Genomic DNA, 17,029 nt, shown 5'->3' with positions numbered 1-17,029 from the left:
AAAAAATATATATTATTATTTTTAACAAAACTACATATGCCACAATTGTTGGTACCCCTGCATGTAATACTTTGTCCAGCCTCCCTTTGCCAATCAAACAGCACTGATTCTTCTCCTATAACATCTTATAAGGTTGGAGAATACAGAGCGGGGAATTTGAGACCATTCCTCTTTATAGAACCTCTCCAGATGGTCCAGGGTCTTAGGTCCTGTCATGTGCACTCTCCTCTTTAGCTCACCCCTGAGGTTTTCTATGTAGGTCAGGGGACTGAGATGGCCATGACCGAAACTTGATTTTGTGTTCAGTGAACCATTTTTGTGTTGATCTGGTCATATGTTTTGAATCATTGTCCTGCTTGAAGACTCAATGACCACCCAGTTTTAGTTTCTTGGCAGAGGCAGCCAGATTTTGAATCTCCAGGCGGTTTGTGGTTATGTTTACGTTTTTGGTTACATGACAGGAAAGGCTTCTTTTTTCTCCTGACACTTCTTCCAAATAATCTATTGATGGTACTATTTGATGCTAGTTTTGGAACTCCGCTGCGCGTCAGGGTCTTGTTCGTCCTGTCAGGATTTATTTTTCGATAATGACCGCCGGACTATACATTATCTCTTACATATATTTGATATGACTTTACGTTGACTTTGGGGCTACCGTGTCTCTGCACATCAGTGTGTTAGCTTAGAATAAGGTGCCAGTAGCATCTACTGCGTGTCTATCTTTGTTCATGACTGTACTTTAATTTCAGCTGCACGCTGACATGAGTCACCAGCCATTTGGGGGTTATGAGAGCCCCTCCAGAGTGACGTCAGAAGCTGGACGCCAGCATGAGTCTATACATGACTGGCAGCTCTCGTGTCTTAGAGACGCTCTGAATCAGTGGCGTTAGCACTCTTGCTAAAACCTGATTATGACTTAACTCACATACTCTGACCTTATTTACTAGCCAGAGTGCTTGGGATACCTTTGGCCAGTGCTAATATTGTCTTTGTGTTTCAGCTGTTCATAGCAAGGCACCGTATAGTTATGTCTGGTCTGATTCGAACTGGGCCCTCATCTCATCACCTTGTTTGGCACTTTGAGTAGGAATTGTATAGGAATCAATCCTCACCACACTCTTCCATTACAATGTCATATATGTGTACTGAATGAATCAGGATAATATCTTGCCGCTTTAAATCAGTCGTACATGATGTTTGATATAGCTTACTCCTTTTTTTTTAGGTTCATCCCAGAAAACATCGGCTACTGCTGGAGGTGTTTGATGAGAATCGCCTGGTGAGTGGTTCTATGATACAAGCAGTCTTTCTCTCCATCACTCATCACCTTCACCATCACCTCACATAACCATAACTGACTACAAGTGTGAATGCTTATTTGAACTGAAGTAGTTCCTCGTCATATCTTATATATATATATTTACATACTACTACTACTACTATTTAAAATACATATAAAATGTGTGTGTGTATATACATACATATATATCATTTAGTTTTTTTCATTAAATTTTTTGAAGGCCTTCACGCTGATTCTATAAATCTTGGTGTTCTTTGAATTATTTATATTGTCATTCACTCCCTGAATAGAATGAATGCTTCAACTTTGTGTAGTATGAAATATAGAGCAAACTTTTATTTTTAATTTCTTTTGTGATTTTTAAATTGAGATGGAGTGACCTAAAGGATTGTGTCCCGTTGAGCATTTTGGACGGCCCTTAAGGCTTGATATTTGATTAGATGCCATATGATGAGAAACAGAGACATGACTTGTGTTGGTTTGATAGACGTCAACAAACATGTTTGTTGTCTTTGGCCTTAAAATGAAACATTTCTTCAAGAGACGGAGGGATCCAAGAGAAATGCATATTTTATTTTGATTTGATTTGACTCATCAAAAACACTGTCTACATGGACACATGTCTGTCTGCTATGACCACATAAGGCACTGGCATTCAGCTTTTCTCAAGTTCAAACCCTTTCCGTTAAGTGCCACTTACAATGGGCTCTCTGTGTTCCACAACACTGCAAAGCTTTCAGGGCTGCCAGCCTCAATTCTGTAGCACAGGATTCAGATGTACATGGGGTTGGACAGAATTGGTTGCTTTTTTTTTTTTTAACTGAGAAAGTGATTTATTCATTTCTAAAATTTCTATTGGTGTGATCTGTACTTGATCATAAGGCATGCTTGGGTGTCTTGATAAGCCATTTGAATTATTTTAAGAGTTACTCTTGTAGTTTATTTTTTACAGCGAAATCCCACAAAGATATTTGTATAGATGTCTGCCCCAAAGTAACAAAATAAATAAAATAACAACTATCCCAGCTGTTACCATTCATTCATTCATTCATTCATTCATTCATTCATTTATTAGTTGGACATTTTCAACAATTAAGTCTACCTTCCTTCCCACCTTGGTGCCCCAGAAGAGTCTGGCTGAATGTAATTGTTTTTGATTGATGGCATGGAATGTCAATGACAGAGAAGCTGGCTTCATAACCATCACTTGTTGCAACATGAGGTGTCAAATTACACGTTATGTGCCACGATCCCTGTGAGCATGGGATACCTGAAAGCTGGGAAATCACTTATTGATTAGAAATGAAATCTTTCTGCTGCCACGTATTTATTTATTAAGACTTCGATATTCTGTGTGACTTCTCACTGACTCCGTCTGTCTCAAAAGTTCATCAAAAAGTGAAAGACATATTTTTGCTGTTAGCAACTACTGGTAGCTTCAGGCATTCTGCCAAAATCCAGCTTGTTTTTAAGTGTACATGTGATTTAGAAAATCAGCCCATTTGATGTAGAATTATGGTGAAACTCTATCTGTTTGATTTTCTGTAATTCTATCCCAGTGGGTAAAAATATTAGCAGGGCTGCTGCCCAGGAGAAACAGTAGAAGCTCTGTTGCTGCTAGAAGCAACACTGGAGTCTTCAAGTGAGTGAATCCACAGCAAGCTCTCGACCGACAGGCAAGAAATTAGAGTTTTCAGACAGGGGTAGGAATGGGCTTGCTGGATCTGTTCCTGTGGAATTGTCGAAAGTAGAATTGCCACAGGGTCAGTGGTTTCGGTGTTGGAGCAGATTTTGCGGCGGGGTAGAAGAGTGAGTCGGTGTGTACTCTGTCTCCAGTAGCTGCCGTGCTCCGTGACTGAATATACCCCCTGCTCTTTAAAGAGGCAGACCACAGGGGGCTGTGCACTTCTGAGGAGTCGGTGCTTTTCCTTCAGCGTACATCTGACCTCCCCTGGCCATTAGCCACCCAACAGCTATGACAGGAATGTAGGTTGTCACCGGAGCTATTTTGACTATGTGGTACCGCTAATGATTCTAATCACCGAGCAGGACCCTTCGCAGTTGCTTTGCTTCTGCTGCTGTTTTTTTTTCTTCACCCAAGCAGGTTTTTGCAATGTCTTCCTTTCTACTCAATCTCTGGGATTAGGGAGTCGGACGCATGGCTCGCCGGCTCCGCTTGCATTTTGCGACGAGGAGGAGCAACACTGACCCTTTGTCAGAGAGCTGCGGTGGCCATGGCGAGGAGAGCGGTCTGGGAGCGTCTCCCCGCGGCCCCGCCGAGAGTCTGGCGCACAGCTCCGTCCACATGAAGGTGACTCCGGGGCAGCTGGCCCTGGCTTTGCCTCCACTGTCACTGGAGTACGGTAATTTACAGCGCTACTCGTCCGTATATATACCCAAGGTTAGCGGCTCGGCGAACAAGAAAAGCATTCTGCAGATCTCCCTGCAGCCCCGCCGGTTGGGTGGTGAGTCGGAGGGGAGCGCTGGGGAGGATGGAGAGAAGGCTGACTGCGAGGGCGCTGTGGGGAGTAGCTCAGACGGGGGGTCGAGCGGCAGTAGCACGGCCAGCGACGCTGGTTACTGCAGCAGCAGCAGCATATTCGAACCTGATCTGCCTGAGCGGAAGGCGGTGACGGCTGCTGGGGCACTAGCCAGCGAGCGGAGTGTTCTCCGGCGGAAAGCCCGGGTGCCACTGAGGCGTTGCTCCTCGCTGGTCGTCTTCCCGCGGAGCCCCTGTAATACGCCGCCAGCCTCTCCCGTCAGCCCCTTAGCCCTGCCCGCGGGGGCCCTGCCACGCGGCTCTTACCAGACCTCTCGCCAGCTCCAGCTGTCTCCCGGCGATATAACACAGGATGACCTGCAAGCGACCTCCAAAGGATCTGTCGCCACGGCACTCAGCGGCCTGCGGCTGTCCAAGAGCAGCTGCGCGTCAGCTGAGGTCCGAGACGCTAGGCCCATTGTGCATTTCAACATCCCTCAGCCGGAGGGGCCTGAAGAAACAAGCTACGACAGCCAGACACAGGACAAATCCGGACACATGGAGCGAACAGAGCGCCACTCCAGTGTACTTCTGCACTTTGCCAACCAGTGGCCGGCACCTTTGACAATGGAGAATCCAGGCAAGGCAATGGTCAATCTTGGCTTCAGCAACATCCACGATGAGTCACCGGAGTCGGTTGACAAGCCTGTACAGGGTACCGTAAAACTTTTCCGCAGTACTTCTGCTTGCTTGCTTCCAACTTCTAAACTATCAGAGAAGACAAATCACACGTGGGTAAATACTGGAGAAACAGTTGAAGAGAAGGGATGGCATGCTTTTCAACGGAGCTTTTCTCTGGAAGTACCCTTGGCAAACACAGGGATTTCTTGCCATGTTTCCAAACCGGTGCACAGCAGCCATAAGAATGGCTCTCCCCAGGTTCACATATATGTGTCACGTGGACCTGGGCTAGAATCCTCAAAGGATACGAACAATGAAAAAAGGGATCACCTTCAACGCATCAACGCTGAAGGAAACCCCTTAGTAAGCCTTTTTCCATCTGTCAGCATGTTTTCAATTAAAAGTCTGACTGCTCTGCAAACTGTACATTTTTCTTTGGAAGCAAATATTATAAAGAGTCACTGCTGAAACAGTGGATATTATCAACTTTATGTTAAAAGGCAATTTTATGGATGCCGAGTTCCACTTCGAAGAAAGTGGTGAGAATCAGATTTCAAAATAGAGAAGCAAGCAACTGCTGGCAGTGATCAGTGTTGGGCCTGTCCATAGCACAGACCTTCAGAAACATTGACTATAACTGGAAAATGAAACTGAAACAAACTGAAAATAAATGATTTGTTCTGTAGGGCTTCCATAGATTGTTCTGTGAGTGCTTTTAGACAAAATGTGAATGGGTAAATAGCCCAAATTTGGCAACTTGATTTAGCTTGCTCGGTTTTGATACATTAGCATTGTCTTCTAGTTTTTGTTCTAATCCCACTCACTAAAAGGAATGTCAATAAAGGCCAGCTTTAAGAACATTCAGAGGTGTAGGCGAGTGAAAGGCATTAGCTTGCGCAACACTGCGACTGATCCATACAATAAGGCCATCTCCCTCCAACACAACCTGTGTTCTGCGCATGTAGCTGTGTTTACCAACTCTGCAAGTAAGCAAGAACTAAGTTCAGTAACTGAGAAGGGTGTAGCAGCCAAGTCATGTAATTAACAAGCCCAATGTGGACAAACATTCAGAGGTATTCAGTTGCGTTACAGTAATGTATCAAAATGCTGGCGTCGATGCTAAAGGCTGATGGAGCAAAAGAGAAGCCAAATGGAGGCGATGTGGATTGACACCGTCCGCATGAAGCTACATATTTCAGAAATTATGTATCTACTTCTTTCAGCTCATTAGGATTCTTTTTTTTATTATTCTGTTAACACTTTGAGTAATGGCTTTAAGTATTTACCGAGTACTAATTATAACCATCGCTCGAGCTGGCGGGGGTGGGAGGGGCTCATCCGACTAAAAATAAAGCACCTCGAAAATATTCCCCCTGACTCCAGATAGTCTGGCTTGTGGCAGCACTGCTCAGAGCTGTGGATTCAAGTTCAACAACACGATACAAGAGCAGCGCTCAGCCACGCCAGTCATCTGCAGGCCCGGCCAGGCGTGGGGGGGATGGGGGGATGTTTGGGAGCCTTGGAGCTTTTTGCAGTAAAATGCTGGTGTGTTCCCCTTGCTGGCGGGTCCCCCTGCCTGGCCCGTGTTTGTGAAGCATCAGGTGTCAGGAGCCATTCCCTTTAACCTACCGCCCCCTTTTCATTTAACAGCTTGTCAAGAATGGCTGACGGCAGCAATTAGTCCGTGCTGTTACCTTCGTTACCGCTGAGTTCTTGCCCTTTCGGTCTCAGCTCCTGCCACCTGAATGTACAGTAGAAGATTGTATTTCATATATATTGAACAAACTACAACTAAGAATACCCTCCTTACATGAGAGCTCAGCATTCTGGTTTGTGGCCATTCTGATGCCAAATATTAAATGGGAAATTCGATTCTAACTGGGGCAAATAGCCTAGCAGTAGCTACATTTACATACGGTTAAATATTCTGTTAATAATCCAACTATTAGCCCAATCAGAATTAAATTGCCTTGAAGTATGAATTACCCCAGTCCAATCAAAATGTAAAGCGCTGGGTTAAACCTCTGCTATTCCATTTGATAGAAAAGTATTAGGGACTAATAGCCATGGAAAGGCAGTCTGTCATTCCAATGACTTTGCCAGTTGGGCAGTGGATTCTGTGCATGGACTTTAAAGACAATTACATCTGCTTTTTCAGAAACTAACAATTAACTTTTTCATCTGGTCAGGAGCTTCTAGATTATTTGCAAAGATCATCATATATTTTTATTGAGAGTAGATTCAAATGATATGTTTTTATGCTCATAAATACATATAATACAGCTAATTCATCTTCCTAGTCTGTCTTCTAGTGGTGTTGTGTTTTCCATATTTTTCTTTCTGTGAGCACTTCTTTTTTCAGCATGACAAGGAAACATTTGTATTATACCCAAGCATCAGTCTGTGTTCATGCATTTCTCTTGTGGTTTGACCTCAATTTCTCAAGCGAATGACTGCAACATGAGTTGGATGTCCTAGAGGAATAAGAAAACTTGATTGCACTTTTGTTTGAAAAACCATGTGGAATTTCCTTTCAGTGTAGACATTGACAACGGGAAGAACCCAGTTTGGGTTGGCACAAGAAAGGGAGCGGAGGGGAAGTGGGCCCATTCTCTGACGAAGCTTATTTTGGGCGCGCTCTCTCTGCTGAATGAAGGTTCTGCTAAATAGGGGGATAATGGCCGTTAATTGGAACCCTTTGCTGAGTAAGTGCGGACAGTGAGGCGCTTTGGAGAGGAACGCGAAAGGCAGCTACTGAAATGAATGGCACCAGCTGGAAACCGTTTACAAATTATTTTCCTCCAAAAAGCCTCTGACTTGGACTATTTTCCCTCTCCCTTGCCTGCTTTGGGGAGAGTCCAGTCTTAGCAAAGCTATGTGTCATTTCTCTGTTTAAATTCAGTTTCCGGGTTTTAAAGTAATTCTCTCTTTGATCTGCTTGTCATGCCTTGGCATGACTCATGGTGTTGTGAGAGACATTATTTTGTTTTGGAATTTGAGTTTAGTCGTGTTTTGGCTACATAACCGAGAACTGTATCATCAGCTAAAGGGTATACAATTCTTGTAACTTTGAGTTAAATATAGTCCCAATTGTAATGAGCTCATTGCATAGCTCTTGAATAGATGTGATTGTGTCTCCCAGCAGTCCTCACCCCTGCTGCAGCTCCTGTGTTTAGGACGGGGTTGCATAGGGGTACAGTGCTGGTACTGTAGCTGGAGGCAGCTGTTTGTGTGTGGACTCTACGTGAACAGGGCTTAGTGTTGGACCGGTTGGGGTTCTGCATGTTACAAATGGGATGGAGTTCATTTAATTCACCCTCAGTGTGTTAAGACTTAGATGACAAGACAACTCAACTTTATGTGCTTAAATCTTTCTGTGGTCACAGAGAACATATTATTTTACCTTGTGCCATATGAAACAGTACAATGTAAAAAGTGCGCTAGTGAGATGGCTTCATTAAGCCATTTGATATTGATAGCTTTCGCCAGATTGTTAGCATTATTGATTAGTGTGACCAAGATGAGGCCAGATGTTGCTTAGTGGACTGATCTGTGTGCAGTGGTTTGTGCATGACATTACTGAATTGGCCTGCTTCTTAGTTTGGTTGATTATTGTGTTTGTGGCAGTAGAGATCCATCTCTCACTGTGCGCTTGTTGAAGCACGCCATGTCTTATCTCTCCCCTGTCCAGAATTAAGCACAATGGTGGATTGAATTCAACCTTCATCATCGTCGTTTTCTATTTTTGTGGTCACCATTGATTGTACTCTTTCACCAAATCTCAATTATCTAAAACTGGTCAAATACCATACATGTGAAGTTTGTACAGAATCAAACAATGTGTTTATATGGCTCTAGACTCTCGCTCCCGCTCTCTCTCTCTCTCTCTCTCTCTCTCTCTCTCTCGCACTCTCTCTCACTAAACTTAGCTCACACATGCACACAGTCATTCTCTGACATATAAATTCACTCAAACAACTTAAAACCAACTTGTGTATAACCTCTCTAATGCCACAGTAAGTGTGTCATCATGGACCTTGTGTGTGTGCATTCTCTTTCAGACACGAGATGACTTTCTGGGTCAGGTGGATGTGCCTTTGCACCAAATACCAGTGAGTCCCCTTTTTGTCTTTCTAGTCTCTTTGATTTGGGCTATATTGCTTTTGTTTTGGATGTTGATATGGTATTTCTGCATAGCATCTCAATCCATTTTCTTTTTCCTCTCCATTTGAACTGTGTCTGTGTGTGTGTTTTTGTTTTCTGAAGTGGTTGATTCCACCTCATTGTAACTAGTTGTGGAAAAAGAGTCCAGCATTTCATGGTGTTTGGTGTCATAATACAAGCTCAACCCACAGGACTGTTTGTTGTCTTATCAATCTGTCTCAGCCATGCATTCTCTGACCTGATGGATGTTTTGGGCCAATAATGTCAGTACATTTGATGAGCATTTTTTCTTATTTCAGACAGAAAATCCTAACACTGAGAGACCATACACATTTAAGGATTTTCTTCTTCATCCAAGAAGGTTTGTGTTTCATGATTACGTTATATCTTTGTGTGTGTGTGTGTGTATGTATACATGTGTATTTATATGTACTGAAAGAAGCCAATGAAAACAAAGTGTTGTCATAAAATACTGTGTATTCTTCAGTGGAGTATTAAATGACCTGCCATCTGTCTTTAGCCTGTCATGACCATAATTTGTGCTTTTGTATCTTCGGGAGCAGCCACAAATCCAGAGTCAAGGGCCATCTTCGTCTCAAGATGACGTACCTGCCCAAGGACAGCGGCTCAGAGGAGGACCCTGCTGAACAGAATGAAGAGCCGGATGTGAGTCCCCATCCTCTGACCCGTCCCCACACGGACACACATAACCAGTCCTCATGAAGGGACCCGGGACATGTTACGTGTGTTTGTTGGCTGCTGCTCAGCTATTTAGCGGTGAAACATATTTGACGTGTAGGTTTCTCACTACCAGGAACTTAAGAGATGCCAGACCTGTCCAACCAGAATTTACACGAAAGCAACAGGTCTCGGCGAATAGCTGCTATGTTTGGGATGTGCTTATTGATGAAACCAGCCAGTCATCATTCTTCAGCAGGTTTAATGTAATTACTGCCCAGGAACACTGTGTCCCAGCAGACCAAACTATATTTATCCCTTTCTACACCCCCCCCCCCCCCCACACCCTTCAGAGACCTCCTTAGCAAGACCTGTGGTGGCAAGATCGGTTTCCCCCTGATTAAACACAGTCACATCCTACGTGTTCAGAAACTGCATAGTCATTGTGTTCCTTTAGCTGAGTGTGGCAGTAATGATACCTGACCGAGCCTAGTGCGTGTTTCTTCCTGAGCTGCGTCAGGTTGGGTGTGAACACTGCCTACCCACAAAGGCGCTGGCCTGGGTTCAGTGTTTGGTGCTTACTGCTAATGGTTGGGATCAGGGGGTTTGACCCTGGAGCAGCTGTTAAACGCCATGCAAGACTGGGGCTAATCAAGCGTCGGTTTTCCTCCTGCAGCCAGGCTGGGAGTTTCTGGAAAGTCAGGACATCTGCGGGCCTCGGCAAAACCACCAGCTACCTGCACTGCCCCCTGGCTGGGAGGAGCGGCAGGACAACCTGGGCAGGACCTATTATGTCAACCACGAGAGCAGGACCACACAGTGGCAAAGGCCCATCATACAGTATGTCTTCAGCCATTCTCTTTCTCCACTTGCATGCTCATGTCATAGATTAAGTCAGAATATAGGGGTTGGGCATTTATCCATGTTTCCTTTTAAAAAGCAGTAGTTTTTATACGGGTTCCTGAGCAAAGACTGTTAAATGTTTTTTTGTTTTTTTGTCAGTAGTGCAGTGATGTCACTAGAGTATAGCTCTATGTTTCAGAAGCCTAATACTCAGATGATTCTGTAGCATTGAAAAGGCATAAATCTTTCAATCTATGACTGTTGCTGTGGTGACTACAACAAAGATATTAGTTATGTTTAGCCACCAGTGGCTGTGCTTTGACCGCTTTGACAAACATGGAAAGTAGTTTACAGGTGTCACTGGCATTTTCAGTTTCAGACCAAAATGCTCTACACCGCTCACTGTAGATCTCACGTACAGTGGATGGAGGGAAATGCTCTTGATGTTTGTTTGTTTGTTTGTTTGTTTGTTTGTTTGTCCCAAGGGATAGCCAGGTGGAGGCAGAGCAGCGTCAGCACAGTCACCTGGAAGCCCAGCGGGCCTTCATCACCCGCCGGCAGATTTCGGAGCACGAGGATACGTCGGGTGAGCGCCACGAGTCGCCCGAGAGCTGGGAGATCATCGCCGAGGACGACAACGCCGTGTTCACCGCCAGCATCGACACGGGTGGAGGCCTGGGCTCCCCTCCGCCGCCACACTCCCCCCTGGAGCTCCACCCCGTCTATGACCAGCTCAGGCGCCTGAGCACCAGCAGCGCCGCCACACCCAGCGACAGACGCACCTCGCTCACCGTGAGTCCCCCACCTCTCCCAATAACAATGAAACACCTGTTTGTTGGTGTGAGCGTGTATACTTGATGATGAAGAGATGAATGTGTTTGTTGGTGTGAGCGTGTATACTTGATGATGAAGAGATGAATGTGTTTGTTGGTGTGAGCGTGTATACTTGATGATGAAGAGATGAATGTGTTTGTTGGTGTGAGCGTGTATACTTGATGATGAAGAGATAAATGTGTTTGTTGGTGTGAGCGTGTATACTTGATGATGAAGACGTGGATGTGTTTGTTGGTGTGAGCGTGTATACTTGATGATGAAGAGATGAATGTGTTTGTTGGTGTGAGCGTGTATACTTGATGATGAAGAGATGAATGTGTTTGGTGTGAGCGTGTATACTTGATGATGAAGAGATGGTGTGTTTGTTGGTGTGAGCGTGTATACTTGATGATGAAGACATGGATGTGTTTGGTGTGAGCGTGTATACTTGATGATGAAGAGATGAATGTGTTTGTTGGTGTGAGCGTGTATACTTGATGATGAAGACGTGGATGTGTTTGTTGGTGTGAGCGTGTATACTTGATGATGAAGAGATGAATGTGTTTGTTGGTGTGAACGTGTATACTTGATGATGAAGAGATGAATGTGTTTGTTGGTGTGAGCGTGTATACTTGATGATGAAGACGTGGATGTGTTTGTTGGTGTGAGCGTGTATACTTGATGATGAAGAGATGAATGTGTTTGTTGGTGTGAGCGTGTATACTTGATGATGAAGAGATGAATGTGTTTGTTGGTGTGAGCGTGTATACTTGATGATGAAGACGTGGATGTGTTTGTTGGTGTGAGCGTGTATACTTGATGATGAAGAGATGAATGTGTTTGTTGGTGTGAGCGTGTATACTTGATGATGAAGAGATGAATGTGTTTGTTGGTGTGAGCGTGTATACTTGATGATGAAGACGTGGATGTGTTTGTTGGTGTGAGCGTGTATACTTGATGATGAAGACGTGGATGTGTTTGTTGGTGTGAGCGTGTATACTTGATGATGAAGAGATGAATGTGTTTGTTGGTGTGAGCGTGTATACTTGATGATGAAGAGATGAATGTGTTTGTTGGTGTGAGCGTGTATACTTGATGATGAAGACGTGGATGTGTTTGTTGGTGTGAGCGTGTATACTTGATGATGAAGACATGGATGTGTTTGGTGTGAGCGTGTATACTTGATGATGAAGAGATGAATGTGTTTGTTGGTGTGAGCGTGTATACTTGATGATGAAGAGATAAATGTGTTTGTTGGTGTGAGCGTGTATACTTGATGATGAAGAGATGAATGTGTTTGTTGGTGTGAGCGTGTATACTTGATGATGAAGAGATAAATGTGTTTGTTGGTGTGAGCGTGTATACTTGATGATGAAGAGATGAATGTGTTTGTTGGTGTGAGCGTGTATACTTGATGATGAAGAGATGGTGTGTTTGTTGGTGTGAGCGTGTATACTTGATGATGAAGAGATAAATGTGTTTGTTGGTGTGAGCGTGTATACTTGATGATGAAGAGATGAATGTGTTTGTTGGTGTGAGCGTGTATACTTGATGATGAAGACGTGGATGTGTTTGTTGGTGTGAGCGTGTATACTTGATGATGAAGAGATGAATGTGTTTGTTGGTGTGAGCGTGTATACTTGATGATGAAGAGATGAATGTGTTTGTTGGTGTGAGCGTGTATACTTGATGATGAAGACGTGGATGTGTTTGTTGGTGTGAGCGTGTATACTTGATGATGAAGACATGGATGTGTTTGGTGTGAGCGTGTATACTTGATGATGAAGAGATGAATGTGTTTGTTGGTGTGAGCGTGTATACTTGATGATGAAGAGATAAATGTGTTTGTTGGTGTGAGCGTGTATACTTGATGATGAAGAGATGAATGTGTTTGTTGGTGTGAGCGTGTATACTTGATGATGAAGAGATAAATGTGTTTGTTGGTGTGAGCGTGTATACTTGATGATGAAGAGATGGTGTGTTTGTTGGTGTGAGCGTGTATACTTGATGATGAAGAGATGGTGTGTTTGTTGGTGTGAGCGTGTATACTTGATGATGAAGACATGGATGTGTTTGGTGTGAGCGTATACTTGATGATGAAGAGATGAATGTGTTTGTTGGTGTGAGCGTGTATACTTGATGATGAAGAGATAAATGTGTTTGTTGGTGTGAGCGTGTATACTTGATGATGAGAAGATGAATGTGTTTGTTGGTGTGAGCGTGTATACTTGATGATGAAGAGATAAATGTGTTTGTTGGTGTGAGCGTGTATACTTGATGATGAGAAGATGAATGTGTTTGTTGGTGTGAGCGTGTATACTTGATGATGAACAGCTGAATGTGTTTGTTAATGTGAGCGTGTATACTTGATGATGAAGAGATGAATGTGTTTGTTGGTGTGAGCGTGTATACTTTAAGATGAGAAGATGAATGTGTTTGTTGGTGTGAGCGTGTATACTTGATGATGAGAAGATGAATGTGTTTGTTGGTGTGAGCGTGTATACTTGATGATGAGAAGATGAATGTGTTTGTTGGTGTGAGCGTGTATACTTGATGATGAAGAGATGAATGTGTTTGTTGGTGTGAGCGTGTATACTTGATGATGAAGAGATAAATGTGTTTGTTGGTGTGAGCGTGTATACTTGATGATGAAGAGATGGTGTGTTTGTTGGTGTGAGCGTGTATACTTGATGATGAAGAGATGGTGTGTTTGTTGGTGTGAGCGTGTATACTTGATGATGAAGACATGGATGTGTTTGGTGTGAGCGTATACTTGATGATGAAGAGATGAATGTGTTTGTTGGTGTGAGCGTGTATACTTGATGATGAAGAGATAAATGTGTTTGTTGGTGTGAGCGTGTATACTTGATGATGAGAAGATGAATGTGTTTGTTGGTGTGAGCGTGTATACTTGATGATGAAGAGATAAATGTGTTTGTTGGTGTGAGCGTGTATACTTGATGATGAGAAGATGAATGTGTTTGTTGGTGTGAGCGTGTATACTTGATGATGAACAGCTGAATGTGTTTGTTGGTGTGAGCGTGTATACTTGATGATGAAGAGATGAATGTGTTTGTTGGTGTGAGCGTGTATACTTTAAGATGAGAAGATGAATGTGTTTGTTGGTGTGAGCGTGTATACTTGATGATGAGAAGATGAATGTGTTTGTTGGTGTGAGCGTGTATACTTGATGATGAGAAGATGAATGTGTTTGTTGGTGTGAGCGTGTATACTTGATGATGAGAAGATGAATGTGTTTGTTGGTGTGAGCGTGTATACTTGATGATGAAGAGATGAATGTGTTTGTTGGTGTGAGCGTGTATACTTGATGATGAAGAGATGAATGTGTTTGTTGGTGTGAGCGTGTATACTTGATGATGAAGAGATGAATGTGTTTGTTGGTGTGAGCGTGTATACTTGATGATGAAGAGATAAATGTGTTTGTTGGTGTGAGCGTGTATACTTGATGATGAGAAGATGAATGTGTTTGTTGGTGTGAGCGTGTATACTTGATGATGAAGAGATAAATGTGTTTGTTGGTGTGAGCGTGTATACTTGATGATGAGAAGATGAATGTGTTTGTTGGTGTGAGCGTGTATACTTGATGATGAACAGCTGAATGTGTTTGTTAATGTGAGCGTGTATACTTGATGATGAAGAGATGAATGTGTTTGTTGGTGTGAGCGTGTATACTTTAAGATGAGAAGATGAATGTGTTTGTTGGTGTGAGCGTGTATACTTGATGATGAGAAGATGAATGTGTTTGTTGGTGTGAGCGTGTATACTTGATGATGAGAAGATGAATGTGTTTGTTGGTGTGAGCGTGTATACTTGATGATGAAGAGATGAATGTGTTTGTTGGTGTGAGCGTGTATACTTGATGATGAAGAGATAAATGTGTTTGTTGGTGTGAGCGTGTATACTTGATGATGAAGAGATGGTGTGTTTGTTGGTGTGAGCGTGTATACTTGATGATGAAGAGATGAATGTGTTTGTTGGTGTGAGCGTGTATACTTGATGATGAAGACGTGGATGTGTTTGTTGGTGTGAGCGTGTATACTTGATGATGAAGAGATGAATGTGTTTGTTGGTGTGAGCGTGTATACTTGATGATGAGAAGATGAATGTGTTTGTTGGTGTGAGCGTGTATACTTGATGATGAAGAGATGAATGTGTTTGTTGGTGTGAGCGTGTATACTTGATGATGAAGAGATGAATGTGTTTTTGGGCATGGTAACAGGCTCCTAATGTACTCAGATTGGCCTGCCATGTTCATGTACATGGGAGCACACCTTTTGAAAACGCAAAATGAAATTTCCAGAATATTTTTATACACTAGGGTGGCATTGAAGTGTTATTACTAGTGCTGTCAGTTTAACGCGTTATTAACGGCGTTAACGCAAACCCATTTTAACGGCGTTAATTTTTGTAATTATTTTTTGATTAACGCGAGTTTTTTTTTTTGCCTTGCAAACTGTGTAGTAGGCTAACGTTACGGTTTGAGTGAATGGTGATCACGATACGGCGAAATGGATGATAAAAAGCTTCTGAATGGAACGTTTACTTTTAAAAGTTGTGTTGTGCAAAAGAAGCGAGCTTCACTGTTGTCTAAAAATGTCAACAGGCAGCTGGCTGAAAGCAAAGAAGTAGTAGGCTTACCTTTTATTGGTAACCTAACTGTTACGGTTCATTGTTTCTGAAATAAGAGGCCTGACTGCTATGTTCCCAGCAAACTTGAAAAAAAGAAAATATTAAGCCATGGTTTAACTGCACTATAGGCTGAGTCCTTGTTTACCTGAAATGTGCACTTAATATTTTTTTATGATGGAAAAAATAAATAAACGAAGGGACATTTAGAATAGATGAAAATTTGCGATTAATCGCGATTAATTTTGAGTTAACTATGACATAAATGCGATTAATCGCGATTAAATATTTTAATCGTTTGATAGCACTAGTTATTACCATATCTTTGCCCTGAAATACAGTCCAGTGATAAAGCAACAACCCAATTATATAATTTTGAAACTTCGTGTTTACCCTTTCATCAATAAATGCCATATGGTCCATTGTTGTTTTTGAAGAGGACCCAGTATGAATCTAACCCTGATTTCTGCTCTGTTGGTTCCAGGCACAGGGCCATTCGAGCCGCAGAGGAAGTGCCCAGACTCTGACGTCAGAGGAGCATCCTGTCCACCCGGTGGTGTGTATCCCTTCAGCTGGTCAGACACAATGTGTCTTAATTTGGGTTCCATTTCCAGTTTCAGTTTCCATTCCATTGAAGTCCATCATGCTCGTCACATTGACACTGTGGTGGCCCGAGTTCAGGCTGTAGGGTTTGTGTTCTGGCGTGTGTGTGTGTGTGTGTGTATGGTGAGTGTGCAGTTGCCTGGTTCGATTGAAGCCATCTGTGGCTGCCCCATATAGACTCCCAGCCTCCAGATGCAACGTGTCTGGGCCATTTTTCATCTGAGGCGGAAGCAGTGTCCAAATCCAATCCAGCTCCCAGGAGAATCTCATATTTGGCCAGTGATTTAGGGGGATATTGTCCACTTAAAGCTGTTACTCTATTTTAAGACCACCCCAGCAGGCATTCTTACATCGCTTGTCTTTTTTCCCCCCCTCTCTAATTTCACTCTCTCTCTCTCTTCCATTCCTTCCTTCCTGCCTCTCTCTCTCTCTCTCTCTCTCTCTCTCTCTCTCGCTCTGTCTCTTTCTCTCTCACACACACACACACACACACACACACACACACACACACACACACACACACACACACACACACACACACACACGTTAGTTGCTGCCCACATCTCTGGGCCTTCCCCCGGGCTGGGAGGAGAAACAGGATTCTAAGGGTCGGGTTTACTTCGTCAACCACAACAGCAGAACCACCACATGGACGCGGCCACTCATTCAGGTAGACTGCTCTCGCACTCACACTGATTCTCACTGCAGTGCTGAGCCACACAACAACAGATGGCATCCTCTTATGAGAGCCTATATTTGGTCATCATGACGTCAGTGCAATGCTGTGTTAGATATGGCTTATTGGTTCAGTGTAGGAAGTG

The 17,029-nt window shown here is 43.3% G+C and overlaps 2 protein-coding genes across 2 annotated transcripts in view; one reads left to right on the top strand and one right to left on the bottom strand.

Moving 5' to 3' along the window:
• Positions 1-216, bottom strand: part of gpib (glucose-6-phosphate isomerase b) — a 7,850-nt gene extending 7,634 nt beyond the window's left edge. The window contains exon 1 of the mRNA XM_031568637.1: positions 145-216. Within this exon, the coding sequence (XP_031424497.1) occupies positions 145-216 (72 nt within the window). The remainder of the gene's footprint in view (positions 1-144) is intronic.
• A 2,048-nt stretch (positions 217-2,264) lies between these two features.
• LOC105889104 (NEDD4 E3 ubiquitin protein ligase) lies at positions 2,265-16,977 on the top strand. Its single transcript, XM_031568636.2, has 8 exons — positions 2,265-4,823; positions 8,522-8,572; positions 8,924-8,985; positions 9,188-9,290; positions 9,979-10,142; positions 10,631-10,937; positions 16,090-16,161; positions 16,759-16,977. The coding sequence occupies exons 1-8, from the start codon at positions 3,459-3,461 to the stop codon at positions 16,975-16,977; spliced, it is 2,343 nt and encodes a 780-aa protein (XP_031424496.1). The 5' UTR covers positions 2,265-3,458.
• Positions 16,978-17,029: the final 52 nt, after the last annotated feature.

Source organism: Clupea harengus, chromosome 6 (genome assembly GCF_900700415.2).
Source record: "Clupea harengus chromosome 6, Ch_v2.0.2, whole genome shotgun sequence".
NCBI classification, from domain to species: domain Eukaryota; kingdom Metazoa; phylum Chordata; class Actinopteri; order Clupeiformes; family Clupeidae; genus Clupea; species Clupea harengus.
The sequence above is the reverse complement of the archived record's forward strand: the minus strand, read 5'-3'. Positions and strand labels throughout refer to the sequence as shown.